This window comes from Ciona robusta, chromosome 9 (assembly GCF_009617815.1).
Source record: "Ciona robusta chromosome 9, ASM961781v2".
NCBI lineage: Eukaryota > Metazoa > Chordata > Ascidiacea > Phlebobranchia > Cionidae > Ciona > Ciona robusta.
In genome coordinates, this window is record NC_143243.1 from 4,054,222 (window position 1) to 4,072,653 (window position 18,432).

At 34.7% G+C, this 18,432-nt stretch overlaps 5 protein-coding genes, 1 long non-coding RNA gene and 1 pseudogene across 9 annotated transcripts; 3 read left to right on the forward strand and 4 right to left on the reverse strand.

The window, feature by feature from the left end:
• Positions 1-1,986: 1,986 nt before the first annotated feature.
• On the reverse strand, positions 1,987-2,574 carry LOC149731110 (52 kDa repressor of the inhibitor of the protein kinase-like). The gene is made up of 2 exons (XM_089884116.1): positions 2,336-2,574; positions 1,987-2,270 (listed from the first exon to the last, which is right to left on the reverse strand). Exons 1-2 carry the CDS (start codon positions 2,465-2,467, stop codon positions 2,058-2,060), a joined length of 345 nt encoding a protein of 114 aa, XP_089740242.1. The 5' UTR covers positions 2,468-2,574; the 3' UTR covers positions 1,987-2,057.
• Positions 2,575-3,512: 938 nt separating this feature from the next.
• Positions 3,513-5,331, reverse strand: LOC149731111 (stomatin pseudogene; annotated as a pseudogene). The gene has a single exon (XR_016385642.1). The product of XR_016385642.1 is annotated as a stomatin pseudogene (transcript).
• Positions 5,332-5,414: 83 nt separating this feature from the next.
• LOC149731112 (speedy protein 1-A-like) lies at positions 5,415-8,701 on the forward strand. The gene is made up of 8 exons (XM_089884113.1): positions 5,415-5,639; positions 5,789-5,931; positions 5,995-6,139; positions 6,381-6,552; positions 6,920-7,092; positions 7,305-7,401; positions 8,132-8,204; positions 8,270-8,701. Exons 1-8 carry the CDS (start codon positions 5,557-5,559, stop codon positions 8,290-8,292), a joined length of 909 nt encoding a protein of 302 aa, XP_089740239.1. The 5' UTR covers positions 5,415-5,556; the 3' UTR covers positions 8,293-8,701.
• On the reverse strand, positions 7,694-8,960 carry LOC149731113 (uncharacterized). Its single transcript, XR_016385643.1, has 3 exons — positions 8,838-8,960; positions 8,258-8,417; positions 7,694-7,800 (listed from the first exon to the last, which is right to left on the reverse strand). It is a non-coding gene; the product is annotated as an uncharacterized LOC149731113 (long non-coding RNA).
• Positions 8,833-10,223, forward strand: LOC149731114 (uncharacterized). 2 transcript variants are annotated; one of them, XM_089884114.1, is made up of 3 exons: positions 8,833-8,970; positions 9,185-9,344; positions 9,416-10,223. In XM_089884114.1, exons 1-3 carry the CDS (start codon positions 8,913-8,915, stop codon positions 9,573-9,575), a joined length of 378 nt encoding a protein of 125 aa, XP_089740240.1. In that variant the 5' UTR covers positions 8,833-8,912; the 3' UTR covers positions 9,576-10,223. The 2 variants fall into 2 exon arrangements, with proteins under 2 accessions (XP_089740240.1, XP_089740241.1); XM_089884115.1 differs by having other exon boundaries at positions 8,968-9,107.
• Positions 10,224-12,647: 2,424 nt separating this feature from the next.
• LOC149731115 (U3 small nucleolar ribonucleoprotein IMP3-like) lies at positions 12,648-14,887 on the forward strand. The gene is made up of 4 exons (XM_089884895.1): positions 12,648-12,856; positions 13,284-13,546; positions 14,100-14,151; positions 14,686-14,887. Exons 1-4 carry the CDS (start codon positions 12,723-12,725, stop codon positions 14,780-14,782), a joined length of 546 nt encoding a protein of 181 aa, XP_089741021.1. The 5' UTR covers positions 12,648-12,722; the 3' UTR covers positions 14,783-14,887.
• Positions 14,773-18,386, reverse strand: LOC149731116 (lymphokine-activated killer T-cell-originated protein kinase-like). Of its 2 annotated transcripts, XM_089884887.1 has the most exons (8): positions 18,246-18,386; positions 17,966-18,125; positions 17,167-17,281; positions 16,704-16,864; positions 16,298-16,419; positions 15,759-15,888; positions 15,168-15,341; positions 14,773-15,070 (listed from the first exon to the last, which is right to left on the reverse strand). In XM_089884887.1, the coding sequence occupies exons 2-8, from the start codon at positions 18,102-18,104 to the stop codon at positions 14,877-14,879; spliced, it is 1,035 nt and encodes a 344-aa protein (XP_089741013.1). In that variant the 5' UTR covers positions 18,105-18,125; positions 18,246-18,386; the 3' UTR covers positions 14,773-14,876. The 2 variants fall into 2 exon arrangements, with proteins under 2 accessions (XP_089741013.1, XP_089741014.1); XM_089884888.1 differs by lacking the exons at positions 17,966-18,125; positions 18,246-18,386 and adding an exon at positions 17,465-17,571.
• Positions 18,387-18,432: the final 46 nt, after the last annotated feature.

Here is an 18,432-nt window from a genome sequence, read left to right on the forward strand (position 1 = left end):
TATAAGATACTGTTACAATAATATAATATTTTGAAATTATATTCGAAATTTGGTCATTTGCACTTGGTGATAACTTATAAGAAGTGGCTTGTGGCCAAAACAGAGTAGTAATACCCAATTTGTAGCAAAAATAAAAACCTTATCAATAGTTATATTCAATTTTCTGTTATTACAAGTTCATATACATTTGTAGGATACAATATTTATCCATTGATGTTCGAGCATTACCCATTGTCATTCAAACAATACCAATTGTTATGCAATAATATAATGTATAGGTAACATGTTAAAAACTATAGCAGTAGGAAAGAAAAAAATGTTTAGACTTAATTTTCAAAGCGAACAGTATTATTTCGTGTTATTTACGTATACTCCTGTTTATAAATACACTTATTAATCAAAATTAACAATGATTTTAAACTGCCCCATCTTAGTCCTGTGTGTTTTCGATTTTGTAAAATTTCACCTGTTGTGCGGATCGCTAAATAACTCCCCGTGTGTTTTATTATATTTTATTAAATTGTTGTCAATTAATAAAGGAATGATAGTACTAATTCTTGGTATTACTCAAAAACCGTCATCTATTCTGATTTTGGAATTACTTGGCAATATGTGCTTAAGTGTCCCATCTTCCCCCATTGTACTATAACAACGGTCTATAGAAGTCGTAAAGACATAGTTTAATACAGGGGTTCTTAAACTTTTTAAGGCACGCCCCCCAATGAAGATCTCAACAAACTTGCGCCCCCCTTTTTTGTTAAATTATCACAGTGGTGTTCAATTAATTTCTGCCATAATCCACCACAGCCAAACCTGACAAATTGGACATGCTTTAAACCGCCCCTTGGTTGACTGTATCTGTATTATTGCATAAAACACATTTTCGCGATCAACGCAAAAGTGAAATCAAATAACCGTTCTGTTTACGTTTGCGTCATAGTTTAGCTTTATATTTGCCATGTTTTTCTTAGCCAGGTAGACTGTTTGTTACGAAATAATAGGGATTCATTGCATCATAATAGCGATTGTTTTGTCTGGCAATTAATTAAGACATAATAGCAATTCAGACTTAAAGGTTTGCTATTTTATTTAAATTTTGCGTGCGTCGTATTCAAGCCTTTCGAACACCACTGTAATAAGACATATAACACTTTATTTTATAGTTTTTCGCGGCCCCCTTCCAAGTGTTACACGCCACCCTAGGGGGGCGCGCCCCCCAGTTTAAGAACCACTGGTTTAATAATTTATTGAGTGTTCTTAGTTTACTGCTAAATAAGACGGGTAATTAGATTGAAAAGGTGTCTCATTTTTCCCCGCCGTACCATATACAAATAAATAAAAAAACAAGACAATATATGGTAAATATGTTCGAAATTCAGTCATTTGCACTTGAAAACAGTTCATGAGATGTGGCTTGTGCGAAAAATAATGTACGTAGCAATACCCAGTTTGTGGCGAATGTTTTAATTTTATTAATAGTTATTATTAATTTTGTTACTAATACAATAATAAAAGCGACATGTTAAAAAGTTTGCCAGTATCGCAAGAAAAAGAGAGTTTAGATTTGATTTTCAAAGCGTTGAATATTTTTTCGTGTTATTTTTTATGTATATAGACAGTCCGGCGCCGTGGCAAAGTGTGAGCGCGCCTGCTTGTAAACGTTAGGTAATGGATTCACGGCTCGACGCTGCTACCATTGTGGTCGTTTGTGTCCTTGGCAGTGGCGCAGCCAGGGGGGGGGTTTCGGGGGTCGCGACCCCCCCCCTTTTATAAAAAAAAAAAAATATATTTAAAAAAAAAAAATTTTTTTTTTTGAGAATTGAAAATTAAAATTTTTTTTTTTGAGAATTACAAATTTTTTTTATGCGGCTATGACTTTGAAAACGTATAGGTTCGTTTTAATTAAAACATGCACTACGTCGAGGCTGTGGACTATGCTTCTGAAATCTGATAATATCGTTTTTAAACCAACGAAACCAGCAAACCTTTAACGAAAACGAGATTTTTATTACGCGATAACGTAAGTATCAAATGTTTTTTGTATACAAAGAATACGTTTACACAAGTAACTTTAGTCTTCTTGCTTTTTGCTGACTAAACTGCATAACAATTTCGTCAGAATCGATATTAACGTCCCGATGAACTGCGAGCAATGCCAGACCGTTTAGGCGTTCCTGTCCCATTGTGCTGCGAAGGTATGTTTTCAACAGTTTTAACTTTGAAAACGATCTTTCCGACGATGATGTTGTTACAGGAAGGGTCGCTATTATCTAAAAAATACAAATCGTTCGTGGATAAACGTCACTTAACGAAAAAGAAATAACGCGCTACTTACTTTCAGAAGTGTATGTATATTTGGAAAGAACTGAGGATTAACGGAAGCCAATGAAGTTAAAATATCTACTGGCAGGCTGTCAACGTCTGAATTCTTCCACTTATTTTGCCAGAAAGTTATTTCAGCCCCCATATCTTTAACGTTTCAATAATTGAATTAGCAAGCGCATGTCCTGACATATTTTCCACAGCCACAAAACCCAAGAAGTCTTCTCTAATTTCTGGCTTATTGTCGTTGGCCACCTCCACATAACGGACACAAATAGACAGTTGTTCGATTAGCGAAACATCGCTAGTTTCGTCTGCTAGAACTGACTAAAAGGCCGCATCTTTCACCTTGTTCACGATGCATTGCCGAATGCTGCTCTCGTACAAATTAATAATTTCGTTCTGGACTTGCCAACTAATGTAGGTTGCATTACGCGGGGAAGTTTTAATGTGATCTAACAATATTTTATCTCCAGAAGAATATTTAACAATATTTTATCTCCTTTGTCCCCAATATTGACCTCAATGTTTGACGTCGCGTGCTAACTTTCCCACAACGTGGTCCGAGATTTCTCCCGTTCAGAATAAAGAAACAATAAATCGCTCTAAATTAGTGTCCGAGATTTCTCCCGTTCAGAATAAAGAAACATTACATCGCTCTAAATTAGTGTCCGAGATTTCTCCCGTTCAGAATAAAGAAACATTATATCGCTCTAAATTAGTGTCCGAGATTTCTCCCGTTCAGAATAAAGAAACATTATATAGCTCTAAATTAGTGTCCGAGATTTCTCTCGTTCAGAATAAAGAAACATTATATCGCTCTAAATTAGTGTCCGAGATTTCTCCCGTTCAGAATAAAGAAACATTATATCGCTCTAAATTAGTGTCCGAGATTTCTCCCGTTCAGAATAAAGAAACATTATATCGCTCTAAATTAGTGTCCGAGATTTCTCCCGTTCAGAATAAAGAAACATTATATCGCTCTAAATTAGTGTCCGAGATTTCTCCCGTTCAGAATAAAGAAACATTATATCGCTCTAAATTAGTGTCCGAGATTTCTCCGGTTCAGAATAAAGAAAGGGGGGGGGTTTTCAAGCGGAAAGGGGGGGGGTTTTGAAAAAAATTTTTCGCGCCTTACGGCGCGATTGAAACCCCCCCCTTTTTTTTTCCTGGCTGCGCCACTGGTCCTTGGGCAAGACACTTAACGACAATGGCTCCAACTCAGGGGTCACTAATGGGTTGACAAATCAGCCACAAATAAAAAAATAAAAAAAGTTCCACAAAATAATCACCCATCACAAAGGACATGGCAACTGGTAAGCTGGCACGAGGTATATTAACACCCGTGTTATAACGACTGTCGTTTTCCGGCCAAGCGAGAATAAAGTAAGTTACATTTACTCATTCATATAATTTTTTAATAAAATTAACATGAATTTTAAACTTTCCCGTCTTACCCCGTGTGGTTTCGAACTGGTAGAAATAAACCTGTTGTGCGAATCGCTAAATAACTCCTCGTGTGTTTTAGTATTTTTTAAAATTCTTATTAATTAATAAAGGTATAATATAACTGATTCGTGGTATCCCGCCAAATCCACCATGTAATTTTGTTTTTGAAATATTGGGCAATATATGTGGTAAGGCAGGGTACACCGTCTCCTCCACCTTATTGTGTGCTAAAGGTATTCTGTGTTCTCCCACCCTGCTATAAAACTGTATAATGCTGATGTACTTTGCAAATGTGTTTATTGTATCTAAACTACTAAAACAAAATATTTTTTTAATTAAGAGAGTTTTTAAATTGGTAAATTCTTAACTTTTTACTTCTTGAACGCGGTACTAAGCATATCAATTGGAAGCGGGAAAACTATGGTTGAATTCTTTTCCGCACTTATGGTAGTCAGGGTTTGCAAGTATCGTAATTGCATTGCATTAGGTGAACCTGACATAACATCTGCTGCCTCCTTAAGCTTTATCGATGCATTCATTTCTCCTTCAGCTGCTATCACTTTTGCTTTGGCTTCTCTTGACGCTTCGGCTTCCGCGGCCATTGCCCTTTGTAGCTGTATTGGAAGACGAACATCCTTAATTTCAATGCGTTCCACTTTGATTCCCCAGGCATCCGTTGCGTTATCCAAGTGTTCCATCATTTCGTGGGTAATGTGATCACGGCCTGTTAAGATCTCTGACAGGCTTCGGGTACCAAGCATGTTTCTTAACGTTGTTTGTGCCAAAAGACGAGTCGCTCCATCGGCATTTTCGACGTTAGCAACTGCCATCGTAGCATCAAATATTCTGTAGTAAACCACGGCGTCCATTGCTACGGTTACGCTGTCTCTTGTTAGAATTTCTTGAGGAGGAACGTCGAAAGACTTCGTGCGTATATCAATTTTGCGGTATTCATCAGTGCACGGTATCACAAAGAAAATACCTGGACCTTTAGCCCCTCCAGAGACCAAACGGCCAAGCCGAAATATCACCGCTCGTTCATATTCCTGAACCACTTTTACGGAGGCACAAATAGCAAAAGGAAAGAAGGGAATCATAACTAGACACGATAAAACCAATAATAATAAACCACATATTCCCGCACCTCCTGCTTTATTCTGGTCAAATCGAGCATTTTGTTCAGCCCTTTGTTGCATTTCTACCTGGGGTATTCTTTTTCCGTATTCCGTAGGTCGTATCTTTTGCATAAGGCCCTTAGTTCTGTTGCAAAATACTCCTTTGCTTTCGAGTTATAAACACGGAAATGTTACCAATTGTTTGTCAGTTACCCAGTCAACAACAATGGTAATTTATTACGCACAACAATACAATTCATACGTTCATACCCTGCTTTTACAACGTCTAACTTCATCAAGGCCGCTTTACTTTTAATTTAATAACCACGTATTAAGGTATCGACAAAATCTAGACATAACACTATAAAATATGTTATTCGTACACTCTTTATCTAAACACCTGTTTAGTAGTGCTCACTGTTAATGTAGGGGTTATGGCTCTTACTTCTTATTCTAATGCACCTTAAATTTCTATGATAAATAAAGGCGGATTTAAATTACGCGCCATTTTATCTTGGCGGAAAACAGCAAACCCCCAAAATCAAGTTTTAAAAAGAAATTACAGTCTGTTACTTTTTCATTATCTGAGCACGTTTAAAATTGACAGAATTTGTTACTTCATATTTTATAAAAGTAAGCTCACGTTCAAATATCATTAACAAAAAGAAGTATGTCAAAAATGAACAGTAATCAGGTTGTTACCAAATACGTTTTATATTTATCAAATTCTCAACACAAGTCTAAGAAACGCAGGTTAGTATTCATTTCCTTTAATTAGTGCATGTCCGCTATGTCCACAATATTCACTATCTCCACTATGTAGTGAATATTGACATAGTGCACATAGCCGTTAGTATTTAAGCAGTGAAAAGTTTATGCGATATTAATTTATAAATGTTTAGGTTGGGTAAATGCCAAGAAGCAAAGCATGATATTTGTGTACCTACCAAAAGATCAAAAGAAAGCATGGAGAAGTTAAAGAACGTTACAAAACCATGCTTACATATTACAATTAATGAAATTGATGCATTTTTCTCTTTGTTTGGTTAGTAATTTATGAGATAAACATGCAGCCTGAACTATTGTGATCACGATACATTTCACGCAGAGGATAATACCATACAAGAATTTTTGGCACTGGATTCTTGTTTTCGAATATCTGACAAGTATTTGCTTGCAATGGTGCTGACTTATTTCAAGAGAGCTCATCTACATGTTTCAGAATATAATGTTATCAACTTCTTTATTGCACTGTAAGTTTATCCATATAGAATATAGCTGTTGTATTTTCTAACATAATATTTGAATGAAAAATGTTTGTTTGTGTTAAACATTAAGCAACGTTAATGCTTTTCATCTTTTGGCTTTAATAGCTTACTGGCAGAGGCGCATTTAGAAATTAAAAAAGGGGGGGTTTGCGCATTTTTGCTTTGAAAATGGACACGTAGTGATGTTTAAACACAGGATAAACACACTTATTCCTGTCAAACCCAGGTATTTAGCAAACGATATGGCGGAAGATGAAGAAGAGTTTAAATATGAGATATTTCCTTGGGCGCTTGGTGAGGAATGGAGAGACTTGTATCCAGGTTTTCTTGCACAGAGAGAAAAACTATGGAGGAAAATGAAACACAGAGCATCAGTCAGTAGAAAATGTTGTGAGGAGGTATAAGAGTTTTACAGCAGAAACGGAGAGATAATAGTTTATCACAGCTTGTGTTTCGTCAATTGATACATAGAAAGACCATTTATACTATGTTCAGTGTTTACAGCTTTGAGTTTTATAAAAGTATATATACAAACATTAATTTTTGGATGTAATGACTAGAGCACAATAAATTTCCGTTGGCCAAATATCAGTCCTTTATTTGGATATTTACAGATTGTCTGCATGAATATTTTCTTTTTTTCTATCACTTTTCTGCTGTAAAAAAGACAGCGGAACTAGCTAATATTATTGGAACAGAGTAAACGTTTTCTGGTTATGATTGCCAATTCCATCCTATAATGTCATGTACACACTACACCCGTAGGCAATGGAGATACAAGCTGATCATGAGATATGGAGCAGAGAACGCAATGAAGTGCACGGTGGGGCCAAAAGAAATTATTTGAAATCTAAAGAAGAAAAAGAACCTTTTCCACGAGGGCCTGGTCGTTCACCAATACCTTGTTCAATATGTGTTAAGATAAATAACAGCAGTGGGTAAGCTAAACTTAATGTCAAAGACATTTAACAGCAACCCCAGATAATGTCTTGCTGTATGGCATATGATTCATATGAAATATGATATAAAAAATCACTCCTCTAAGATAAAAAAAACAAGCGGCAGAATATCTCTTTCCCACTATTACATCTGGCAACAACTTATACATTTTAATATGTATGTTTATTTACCATTGTATTTTGCTATGAAGGTATTATTCAGACGACAGCATTATATCTGATGACATGAACATTCTCCATGTTTCAACTGATTCTTCACCAGATGAATACTTCACTCATAGAAATATTGTAAGTAGCTAGTTTGAAAACCAATGTTCATTAACTATAAGATACAGGGTTTATAACTTTAACCTGTAATACCAATCATTAAAATATTATTGAGTTGAACAAACAAGTACTGATCACCAGCAATCTTTTGTGTTAGATTAAACCAGAGTTTGCTTTTTTTAGGTACAGTCCTGGAGTTTTGTAAAATAAATTACTTGTCAGTAATCTATGAATAGACTCACTAACTTTTCAGCCAAGGGAAGCCTATTTTTTTTATTCATTTTGTAGGTTGTTAAAATTTCAACAAAAAACACATTTTTCACATGTTTTGTATTTGTCGGGTAAAAGATAACGGTTAAACGTAAACTTATATTTTCTTTTTATCGTGTTTGGGGCTTAAGTACCAACTGTGTCGTCCGTCTAAAAAACAAGTTTATACAAAATAGAAAACAGTTTGTTAACTTTGACCAGCGGACAAACTCAAAATTAATCCATCAACTAACTCATGTTTATACAATAAATAGGCCTAGCATGCGTCGTGTTTAACTGCTAAGCTTGATTGTCTTGCATGACAGTCCCTATAATAACCCTCATGCCCACTTTTGAATTACCACTTATGTAACTTTCTGGGTCATCATATGTTTTTTGTTTGGTGCCTGTGTGTGCAGTGAAAAAAATTGGAAGCGTCCTTGAACTATAATTCTTACTTCATTCTGGTAATACTAAGATTAAATGAACTTCCTTATTACAGGGTTCAAAGCCCAGGTTGAAATCCAAGGATATTGAAAGGGGTGATGCAGAGGAATCAAGTTTTGACATGGAGAGTAAGTTAAATATTATATAATTAAATTAGTGCAAGTGTATAATTATAACATACCTCATGTTTCAGAGCTTTGGGAAACTTTGTCATGAAGTAATTTGCTGCAAGCATAAAATTGTACAAAAACTTCTCTTCGTGTCTGGCATATTCTGTTTCATTTACCTTTCTTTTGCAGTGCTTTACTTTTTAGTATGAACAAGAAATACTCTCTGCTTCGCTGCATAAAAAGTGTTAATTTTAGTTTAATGTGTTTATATTTATTTCAATACTGCCAAGAATATACAAACAGTACTGCCCCATATAAGTATATAATAGTTGCATTTATAAGCACTTTCTTCTCTGTACAATATCCTGTTGTTTAGCAATGAACTATTGATTGATTTTGTTGTTTTACACATTTGGACAACTTATCTCAACCATCCAATTTTTATTTTGTTATCTTATTAGTTCTTCCTTTGTATAAATTGACTTCTGTCGATAAAAATATATTACGTTTACTAATAGTTGTGGGATTTGTTTTTAACTGCAAGTGGTATATACAAAACACTGCCTTTTTAGGGATAAAGCTTTTTAAGTTTTGGTTATGCATGAAATATATTTCTAACAGAAGTAATATGTATCCTATGGTAATTCGCACTTTTGGTGTTAGGGCGAATTTCCACCAATGAAGCAAAGTCGCCTTTAGTCATGCTTTAAACAAAGCGCTTTCCAGATGGAACGCTGTTTGTTCTATTGTTCGATACGCACCAATGCGACAAGGCACGCAAAAGGCAAGTTTTATGAAACTGGAGCGTGCGTGCGCTACTTTTGCCTCGTGCTTAATCTCGGTTTTCACTGTTAATATCGGTAGAAACGTTCGTTTAGTGCAATTTCTTTACTATTTTACCCGAGATTTTTGGATATGATAGTAAGTTTATTTCTAATTAATTAAATATATTTACATGTATTCGTGTTTGTCATGGATGTATTACTTTATTTTTTTAGTGAATACATGTAAAAAGCAATGGACCACTCTACAAAACACATATGCACAAAATTTAAGACAAAATAAAGTTGGGCAAAGTGATTCAGGTACATCAATGAAACGTCAATGGTATTTGGCAGACAAAATGTCTTTCTTACAACCATTTATTAAACACAGGAGGTATATAATACATGTATACATTGGGATTGGAGTCAATAATATATGTGCTATTCAATTTGATTTTATTACAGCATGTCTGGAAATGTGTCCATTGCTACACCAACAGCGACTGTTCCAGTAGATATTGACCTCACCTGCAATGAACAACCTTCTCCAGAAGATTTTTATATTGAAGCAATACCAGCAGAAGGATTTGAAATTTCTGAAAGCAATGAACTTGTTTGCAGTTAAACCCCTGTCTCTGATATGCCAGCAAAAAAAGATCTGTACAGAAAACAAAAAGCAGACAAAAAAGCTGAAATAGACAATGCAGTTTTGGAGTTTCTTAAGTCGAAGTCCACAGCCGGCCAAGATCAGGGTTATTATTTTGCAATGAGTTTAATACCTCACTTTAACAGAATGGAATATAAAAAATACCTTAAGGTTCAGTGGGAAATAATTAGACTGGTTGAACAGCACATAGACTGATGCTGAACCAGAATAACAAATTGGCAATGGGACTTTACAATGTAAATATGTATATATGTTATTTTGCATGTAACTTCACCTTGCCATTTATGTTTAGTTTCGAATGTTTAACAAGTGTCTTTTTATCACTGTTTAGTCTTTAGATAACATCGTGCTGACCCTTCAAATTTGTTTTAAAACAACCATAACTTATTTTTTTATGTCAAACTTTTTAACCTCAACATCATGTAATTTTTAATGAACAAACTTGTGTTTCAAAGTAAATGTTACTTCATTCTCATTGTTCATACAATGTCAAATATGTCATTCAGTACCACATGTTTAGTTTTTTATCTAAATCCTCAATGCATGCCTGTGGCAATTTCTATTTTGCAGTGTTGTCAAAGCCATAAACTGAAGCAATTTAAGTAATTTTAAGTAGGTTTTATTTACAGTATTAGTGATGAAGTTGGTACAAGAACTAGCATTCAATTATTATTATTGTAGTGATCGACGTGTGAAAGCGGGCGATAAGAATGTTACCGTTGTAATTCCACGCTTACCGATGTTGTATGTTTACTGGTTTAATGATATTGTGTGAGTCCACGTACCGATATTGCCTGACAACGGAAACTGTCACAATTTCCTAGCCGTTTCCTAATTAAGATGCGTGGCTGCTGGCAGGATTTATCGTTGTAAATTGTGTGTGAACTATGCTCAATACCCAGACATTGTATCTGTAGTTACGTTATGTGTGACTGGCGGTAAGCCTGGAGGCTGACGTGTATGGTGGCCCAGTGTTGCCACACGTTTTTTATCTCTTAACAATAAAAAAAAACAAAAAAAAACGAAAATAAAATTGAAAATGAAAACGAAAATGAAAACGAAAATGAAAACGAAATTGAAAACGAAATTGAAAACGAAAATGAAAATGAAAATGAAAATGAAAATGAAAATGAAAATGAAAACGAAAATGAAAACGAAATTGAAAACGAAAATGAAAATGAAAACAAAAATAAAAATGAAAACGAAAACGAAAACGAAAATAAAAATGAAAACGAAAATGAAAACGAAATTGAAAACGAAAATGAAAACAAAAATAAAAATGAAAACGAAAACGAAAATAAAAATGAAAATGAAAATGAAAACGAAAATGAAAACAAAAATGAAAACGAAATTGAAAACGAAAATGAAATTGAAAACGAAAAAAAAATGAAAATCAATTTCGCTTTTCGCGTCGTGGCCGAGGAGTGCCAACGAAAAAAAAACGAAAATGAAATTCAATCGCGCCGTGGCCGAGGAGTGCCATGTGCAGTGTTACCGTTGTATTTCATTTATACTTACCACATTGGATTGTACGTTCTTCTGATAAACAATAATGATGTATAGTTAGGTGTATCTACAATCTACATTATGTATTTACTTTATTGAGTTATTTAGCAAATAAAACTCGGTGAAATTATCAGTACGTAAACTCGTTATTTTGCATTGCATCACTGAATCAAATGACGTCATATTCAAGCAATTCCCTCGGGTGAAATCGCTGTTAGTCTTTTTATATATTGCGGTTTTACCAACACAAAACTGTGCGAAAAACAAGAATATAATGTGCCATATTCGACGTAACATATCCTTATTGTGACGTCATATGTTGCTATTTAGACGTAACAAATGGTTACGCATTGCAGGTGAATTACGGCGACGAAGCTTCTTTTCGCTTGTTAAAATTAATTTACGAAACGAACGCTCGACTTTGTTCAAAAAAACTATATATATAGCGGGTATCAGTGAGACCAAGGAACATTTTGAGACCACAATTTTTGCTGGTCACCAGATAAAGGAATACCGTACCGCCTTTTCTTACGCCATGTCGAAATAAAGTATTTTGATAGTACAGCGTTAATTGTACTAATGTATATTGGGTTCAAAAAATACAGTCATGTCGTAATGGTATGCCGTGATCAGGTAGCTATCCATTTACAAAGTGTAGAATTTTACAAAGTGTATTTGCTAAATAACTCAATAAAGTAAATACATAATGTAGATTGTAGATACACCTAACTATACATCATTATTGTTTATCAGAAGAACGTACAATCCAATGTGGTAAGTATAAATGAAATACAACGGTAACACTGCACATGGCACTCCTCGGCCACGGCGCGATTGAATTTCATTTTCGTTTTTTTTTTCGTTGGCACTCCTCGGCCACGGCGCGATTGAATTTCATTTTCGTTTTTTTTTCGTTGGCACTCCTCGGCCACGACGCGAAAAGCGAAATTGATTTTCATTTTTTTTTCGTTTTCAATTTCATTTTCGTTTTTCAATTTCGTTTTCATTTTTGTTTTCATTTTCGTTTTCATTTTCATTTTTATTTTCGTTTTCGTTTTCATTTTTATTTTTGTTTTCATTTTCGTTTTCAATTTCGTTTTCATTTTCGTTTTCATTTTTATTTTCGTTTTCGTTTTCATTTTTATTTTTGTTTTCATTTTCATTTTCGTTTTCAATTTCGTTTTCATTTTCGTTTTCATTTTCATTTTCGTTTTCATTTTCGTTTTCAATCTCGTTTTCAATTTCGTTTTCATTTTCGTTTTCATTTTCGTTTTCATTTTCAATTTTATTTTCGTTTTTTTTTGTTTTTTTTTATTGTTAAGAGATAAAAAACGTGTGGCAACACTGGGCCACCATAGACGTGTTCCCTTCTTCTCACAACTCTCGTCTGTATAAAAGATGGATGCGCCATGTTTCGGCACGCATTGAGCCGTAAATTCTGCTATCGTTATCGTATCGTTACGTCACTGTCAAGTTACTAATAAAGGAGTATTAAGTGTTGAGTGTTACCTCAAATTTCATTAGTAAATTATGTTGTTAATATATTTGCAGAGACGAGTTAATACACTTTACTAAATTAGACATTTAAATAAAATTAAAATGAGGAAATTAAGGTTTCACGAGAAAAAGCTGCTCAAAAAAGTTGACTTTTTCTCTTGGGAGTCCGACAACAATTTACACGAAGTTAAAGTAATGCGAAAATACCGAATACAAAAACGGGAGCATTACACCGCGTAAGTAATACATGATCTTGACATATGCATAAAATAAAAGCAACTTGTGGTCGCAGTAATAGGTTCTTATGCATTTTTAATCTTTTTTGTGACATTTTAGTTATTTAATTGTAATTTTATTTTTTGCAAATAATGTTCTGTAAGATAAACATAAGCTTTTTACAATTTCCCACGAACAAAAGACAATCAAAACTTAACAGATTCCTTTAAACTCATTGCGAAAGTCACCGCTTCTGCTCGATTGTGGACACAAAGTGGCCTCAGTTGGTGTACTCGGTGTTTCTATGACTGTGATGCCATATAACCGCTAACCCCTATAACCACTAGCTCTTGCCCCCTAACTACCAACCTCTAACACTTTCCACCAGCCTAATCTGTGACGAGAATATTTCACTACTGCTGAAAAGTTAATAATTTGTTTATATAGGTACAACAAGCTAAGCAGGGAAGTGCGGACAATATGTCGGAAGATAAAAGACTTAGATCCAAAAGATCCATTTCGAGTAAAATCTACAGCGGATTTATTGGAAAAATTATACAAAATGGGAATAATTCCAACGAAAGAAAATCTTGTACTCGCTGATAAAATAACTGCTTCGTCTTTCTGTCGGAGAAGGTTGCCGGTTATTATGGTGAAGTTACGAATGGCTGAAACTCTTAAAATGGCAACAACTTATATAGAACAAGGACGTATCCTTTATAATATATTCTGCATTGTAGGGAATTGTAAAAATTACATTTGTATATAACTTCTAATCCAGTTAAATAACAGCTAAAATTTATATTTACAATACTTTAATATGCTAGCTCACTGCTCTTCAACCTTTCTTGGGTTAATGAACCCCTAAAGTTGTTGCAACAAACTCATGCACCCCTGTTTGCTTTAACGTAAAACTAATAACGTCATCAAGGAGAAAAGCGTACGAGAATAAGTTACTGTTTAGTCGAAAAAGCACCGCTAATCAAAATCATTAGGAACGGGTGGTTTGCGGTTAAAGAAAAGTGGCTAAATTTGTTAAAAATGTTCAAAACTTTGACAAAACAAGACTCAAATAAGTTTGTGATGCACCCTTATATACCCTTTTGTACTGGTGCACCCCAGGTATATTTTGGTGCACCGTGCACACCGGTTGAAGAGCACTGTGCTAGCTTATTAAAGTTTGTCTATAACATTATCCACTTAAACAATAGTTTATCAATCTAAGCAACTGTTCCTGGAAATTTCTTAACTATATTACACCAGATGTGAGAGTTGGTACCAATGTTATCATGGACCCTGCATTTCTAGTTAGCAGGTACAATAACACTAACCAGACAATTAATGCCAATTGCTTCAACCCAGTGGTCCCTTCTGGGTTGTCTAAAATGTCAATCATACATTACAATAAAAAATTATGTTATATTAATTCAACCCTTGCAGTTGTTTAGCACGCATGCTTCGAACCCAAGGCTCATTGATTCTACCATTGTGGGCATATGTGTCCTTGGGCAAGACACCTAATGGCCAATTGCCCTAACCCAGTGGTCACTAATGGGTCGCCAAATTGTCTGCCTTACAAAAAAATCCCATTAAAAACAAGCACCCACAAAGTTACATTTGTGGTAACTCATAAGCTGGCATGCATGAAGTGTATGAAACAAACAATACACTTGTGTTATAAAGGCTGTCATTTTCTGGCCATGAGAGAATACAGCAAGTTTCATTTAAAGCAGGGACAAGGTGTCTAAAATAGTACACCTGTTAATTATATAACGACTATCATTGCCCTGCAACAGGAGGGTAAATAGGTATAGAGGCTATAATTGACTTTTCCTTTTACCTTACACAGGAGTCTTGAAGATTTCGTAACTTGGAAAGAAACCTCTAAAATAAGAGAGAAGATAAGAGAGTACAATGATGAACGAGATGACTTCGATTTTGTTTGATATTTTTTTTAGATATGTGGTTTATTCATACATGGCAATGAAGTTTTAAAAGAGCACATTAAAACACAACAACGGTGGCAAGAGAAATAAAAGATTAAAATTCCAGCTTTCCTTTGGGATCTGGCATTGCAATGTAGGATTCAATTTCTGTGTGTTGTTTTAAACCTTCAACAATTTGTGCTGCAGAAGGCCGATCTTCAGGTGCAGACTGACTACAAGCCCAGAACAATTCAATAACAGACTGGTACGCAATGTCGTACTGGTAATTTAGTAATGGAGGCCTTGTTCCTGTAACACAGCAAGTTTTATTTAAAATTGTGCCTATTTAGTTTTGGTGTTAATATATCAGTGCAGCAAATGAAACATTAAATAAACCAAATTTTACCCAAACTGTTTTGATATTCAATCTCTGCTTGTTCAAATTCCCTCTCAAACTCTTCTGTGATGCTAAAATCTTCTTCCTCAGGGAAGACATGCATATGAGGAATCACAAGAGTTAACATCTCATACAGTATCATCCCATATGCGTAGATGTCAGTTTTGTCACTTATGACACCCCCTGTGTAGGAATAGGTAAGAACATAAAATATCATTTATGTCTTTAAATACGGTAAGGAAGATCAAATTAATTAAAACAGCAAATAGCAGAAAATAAGCAGCAAATAACAGTCTAAAATCACGCTAAGGCTAAAACTACTTACACTATAGTAGGTTATTTTCTCGTCCCGTTTGGTAGTAAACAAAGAAACGCAAAGACTTATAAAAGCATATCCTCACGACTCCCTTAGACCGTTGTTAATTGTTTAAAACACGATCAAGACATTTAGATATTATGCGCTTAAGGTGTCCCATCTTCCCCCACCCTACTATATCAAACAAAGTACACAACAGTCTTTGCACGACGGCATCTTTAATGTTTGCAGTTACACTAATAATGTACCATCCCATGACAACAATAACATCACACACAACATACCGTCCATTACATCTTTTGAACACCATGATTCTGTCCCCACATACTGTGCCTCTGGATCTGAAGCTTCAAGGAGTTCATTAAGTTGAATTGTAACTCCAAAATCACAGATTCTTACGACTTCAAAATCACCCTGACAATATTAACAAAGTCACTTTAAGCGGTAGCTTGTAAGCGGGCACAGGTGCATGAAACAGAACACCTGTGGCAAAGGTGGTTAGAGCGTCTGCCTGTAACCCAGAGGTAATGGATTCAAGGTTTGTTGGTGCTAGTCGTGCTACTACTGTGAGCGTATGTGTCCTTGGGCACTTAACGGCAGTTGCTTCAACCCAGTGGTCATTAATGGGCTGTCCAAATTACCAGTCATACATAAAATAAATGAAGAAATCTGCTCCAAAAAATATCACCCACAAAGTAACATAAAAGGTAGCTCGTAAACTGACACGAGGTGTATGAACACGACTGTCATGTTTGGGCCACGCGAGGATAAAGTAAGTTACATAATTACATTCATTCAAAAAAAATGAAATCTAGTAATTTACCTGTACAAGTATATTAGCACTCTTTAAATCTCCATGTAAAATTCTCTTTTCATTGTGCAAATAAGCCAAGGCACTTGACACTTGGGCAGCAACTTCAAGAATGCATTGAACTGGAAACGGTCCTGAATTGTGATGCTGGTTTAAATACAAGTAAGACTACTAGGGACTAATACTAGTAGGGTTGGGTTATTCAAAAATTAGAAATGCTAGACAACCTTGCTGCAGAAGCTGAACAGTTTTAAAATTCATGCTTATGCAGTTTTTTAGTAAAATCCAAGTTTGTAGAACATTTACATAGGCACATCTGCTAATAAATACCATTTTACCAATACCTAATATTTGCCTATATTACTTAATGTTAACATGGATACTGAAGATTAAATAGGTTGTTTAGACTTATGTTCACCAGTCTCTGTTGACATTCGATCTTCAATCATAGAAAATAAAGATTTCTCTCCGTCCTCCATCGCCAAACACAAAGTTCCATCCTCTGACTTTGTAAAGCTTCGAAAACCTACAATGTTTTTGTGGTGAAGACTTTTTAAGATGGCCGCTTCCTCTTTTAACCTGGAAGAGAAGTCTTGTTGGCCTTTTTTGTAAATATTTTACAAAAAAAAACAGCTAAGTCTGATTGAATCTTAGTGTACAGTTAGGGGCATTTTAACTAATTAATGAAATGTGATATAAAATCTACTACAAAAACAATAAAACATATGATAAATGCTGCTCTTACTAAAGAATTTAAAAATATAGCAGTGCCAGTGTTTATCACATATAAAGAAAAATGGCTTTTACGAAACTACCACCTTGATAAATTTTGCTTAATGCCCCTCAAAATAAACAACAACACTTTAAATAAAAACAGTAACCTTTCTATGTAGGTCATTTCATTCCCACCGCATTTTTTATTTATCTTCTTAATTGCCCACGGTGATCTATACTGGCCTTGACGTGGCGATCTTTCAATCAAATAAACATTCACACCTGGATAAAAAGACTCAATAAATCATACTGATATAGTTTAGATGCGACTACGGGAAGAAGTATGTGCAAAAAATCCTGCTAAGTGGCGGTAAATATTTAAACTTGAAATTTTGGAAAAACGCACAAAAATACTATACAAAGTTTTAATAGATGTAAAACTAATTACTGAAATACTAAAAATACCTTTATAAATATATAAAAACACTAGTAAAAACATCTTTTCTAGATTAGCCCTGTTAGCTGGTATATAATATGCTCTTTCGTTCAGTCTACTAACATCGGCTCTGTGAAGTAACAGTTAGTGGTTATTCTTTCAATCCAGTTGCTTTGTTACTACCAGGTTCGAGTCCCGTACAATAGATTACATTTTAAAGTTTGTTTTGTATATATACCTAAATACCTTAACAATTTTTTTTAGGTGTGAGGGGTTAAAACCGATTTGCTAAGGTTTATCGCTGCTGTATTGATTATAAAGACCCCAGGACCGGATTTTGTTTAGTTTGGCATTATACACTGTTAAGTCCATCACGTACTCAATACATTTTAGGTAGGTCATGTTTATTCATGGGCAGTATCATGTACCACAAGTCCACAACTAATACATTAAGAACAATTATGAATGACTATACTTTCACTACATAACATACACAATAACACATCAATGAATGAAGAACTGTAACATACCAGTTCCGAATCCTAAATGCTTCATGAATGGTGAAGCAGGAATTTGTAAAGAAGGTGATGACGCTAATGACGATTCGTTCAACAATGTCTGGACTCGCCCATGCCGCAATGGCGTGCAGTTACTTACATCAAATTGCATTGTTTTACGATATATCTGAAACTAGAACCGTAAGTAATAAGAAAACCTTGGTTTTACACCAAAATTCCACATAAAATCTCTATAACATTAACAAGTACTGCACGATAAAATCAAATCCAAAAGTTCCCGGGAAATTCTTACCTTAGAAAAGATGAGAGAAAGGAACAATGGTTTTGAAATAGAGTTGATCCGCTAGGCCAAGGCCAGACTTAAAAGTAAAGCTATTAGCGCTATGATATTTTAAAGCATTGCATAATTACTGTTTCAGTATATTAGATAATTACCCAAATGCCAATATTATCATGTTGTTAAAACAATCATCCTTAAA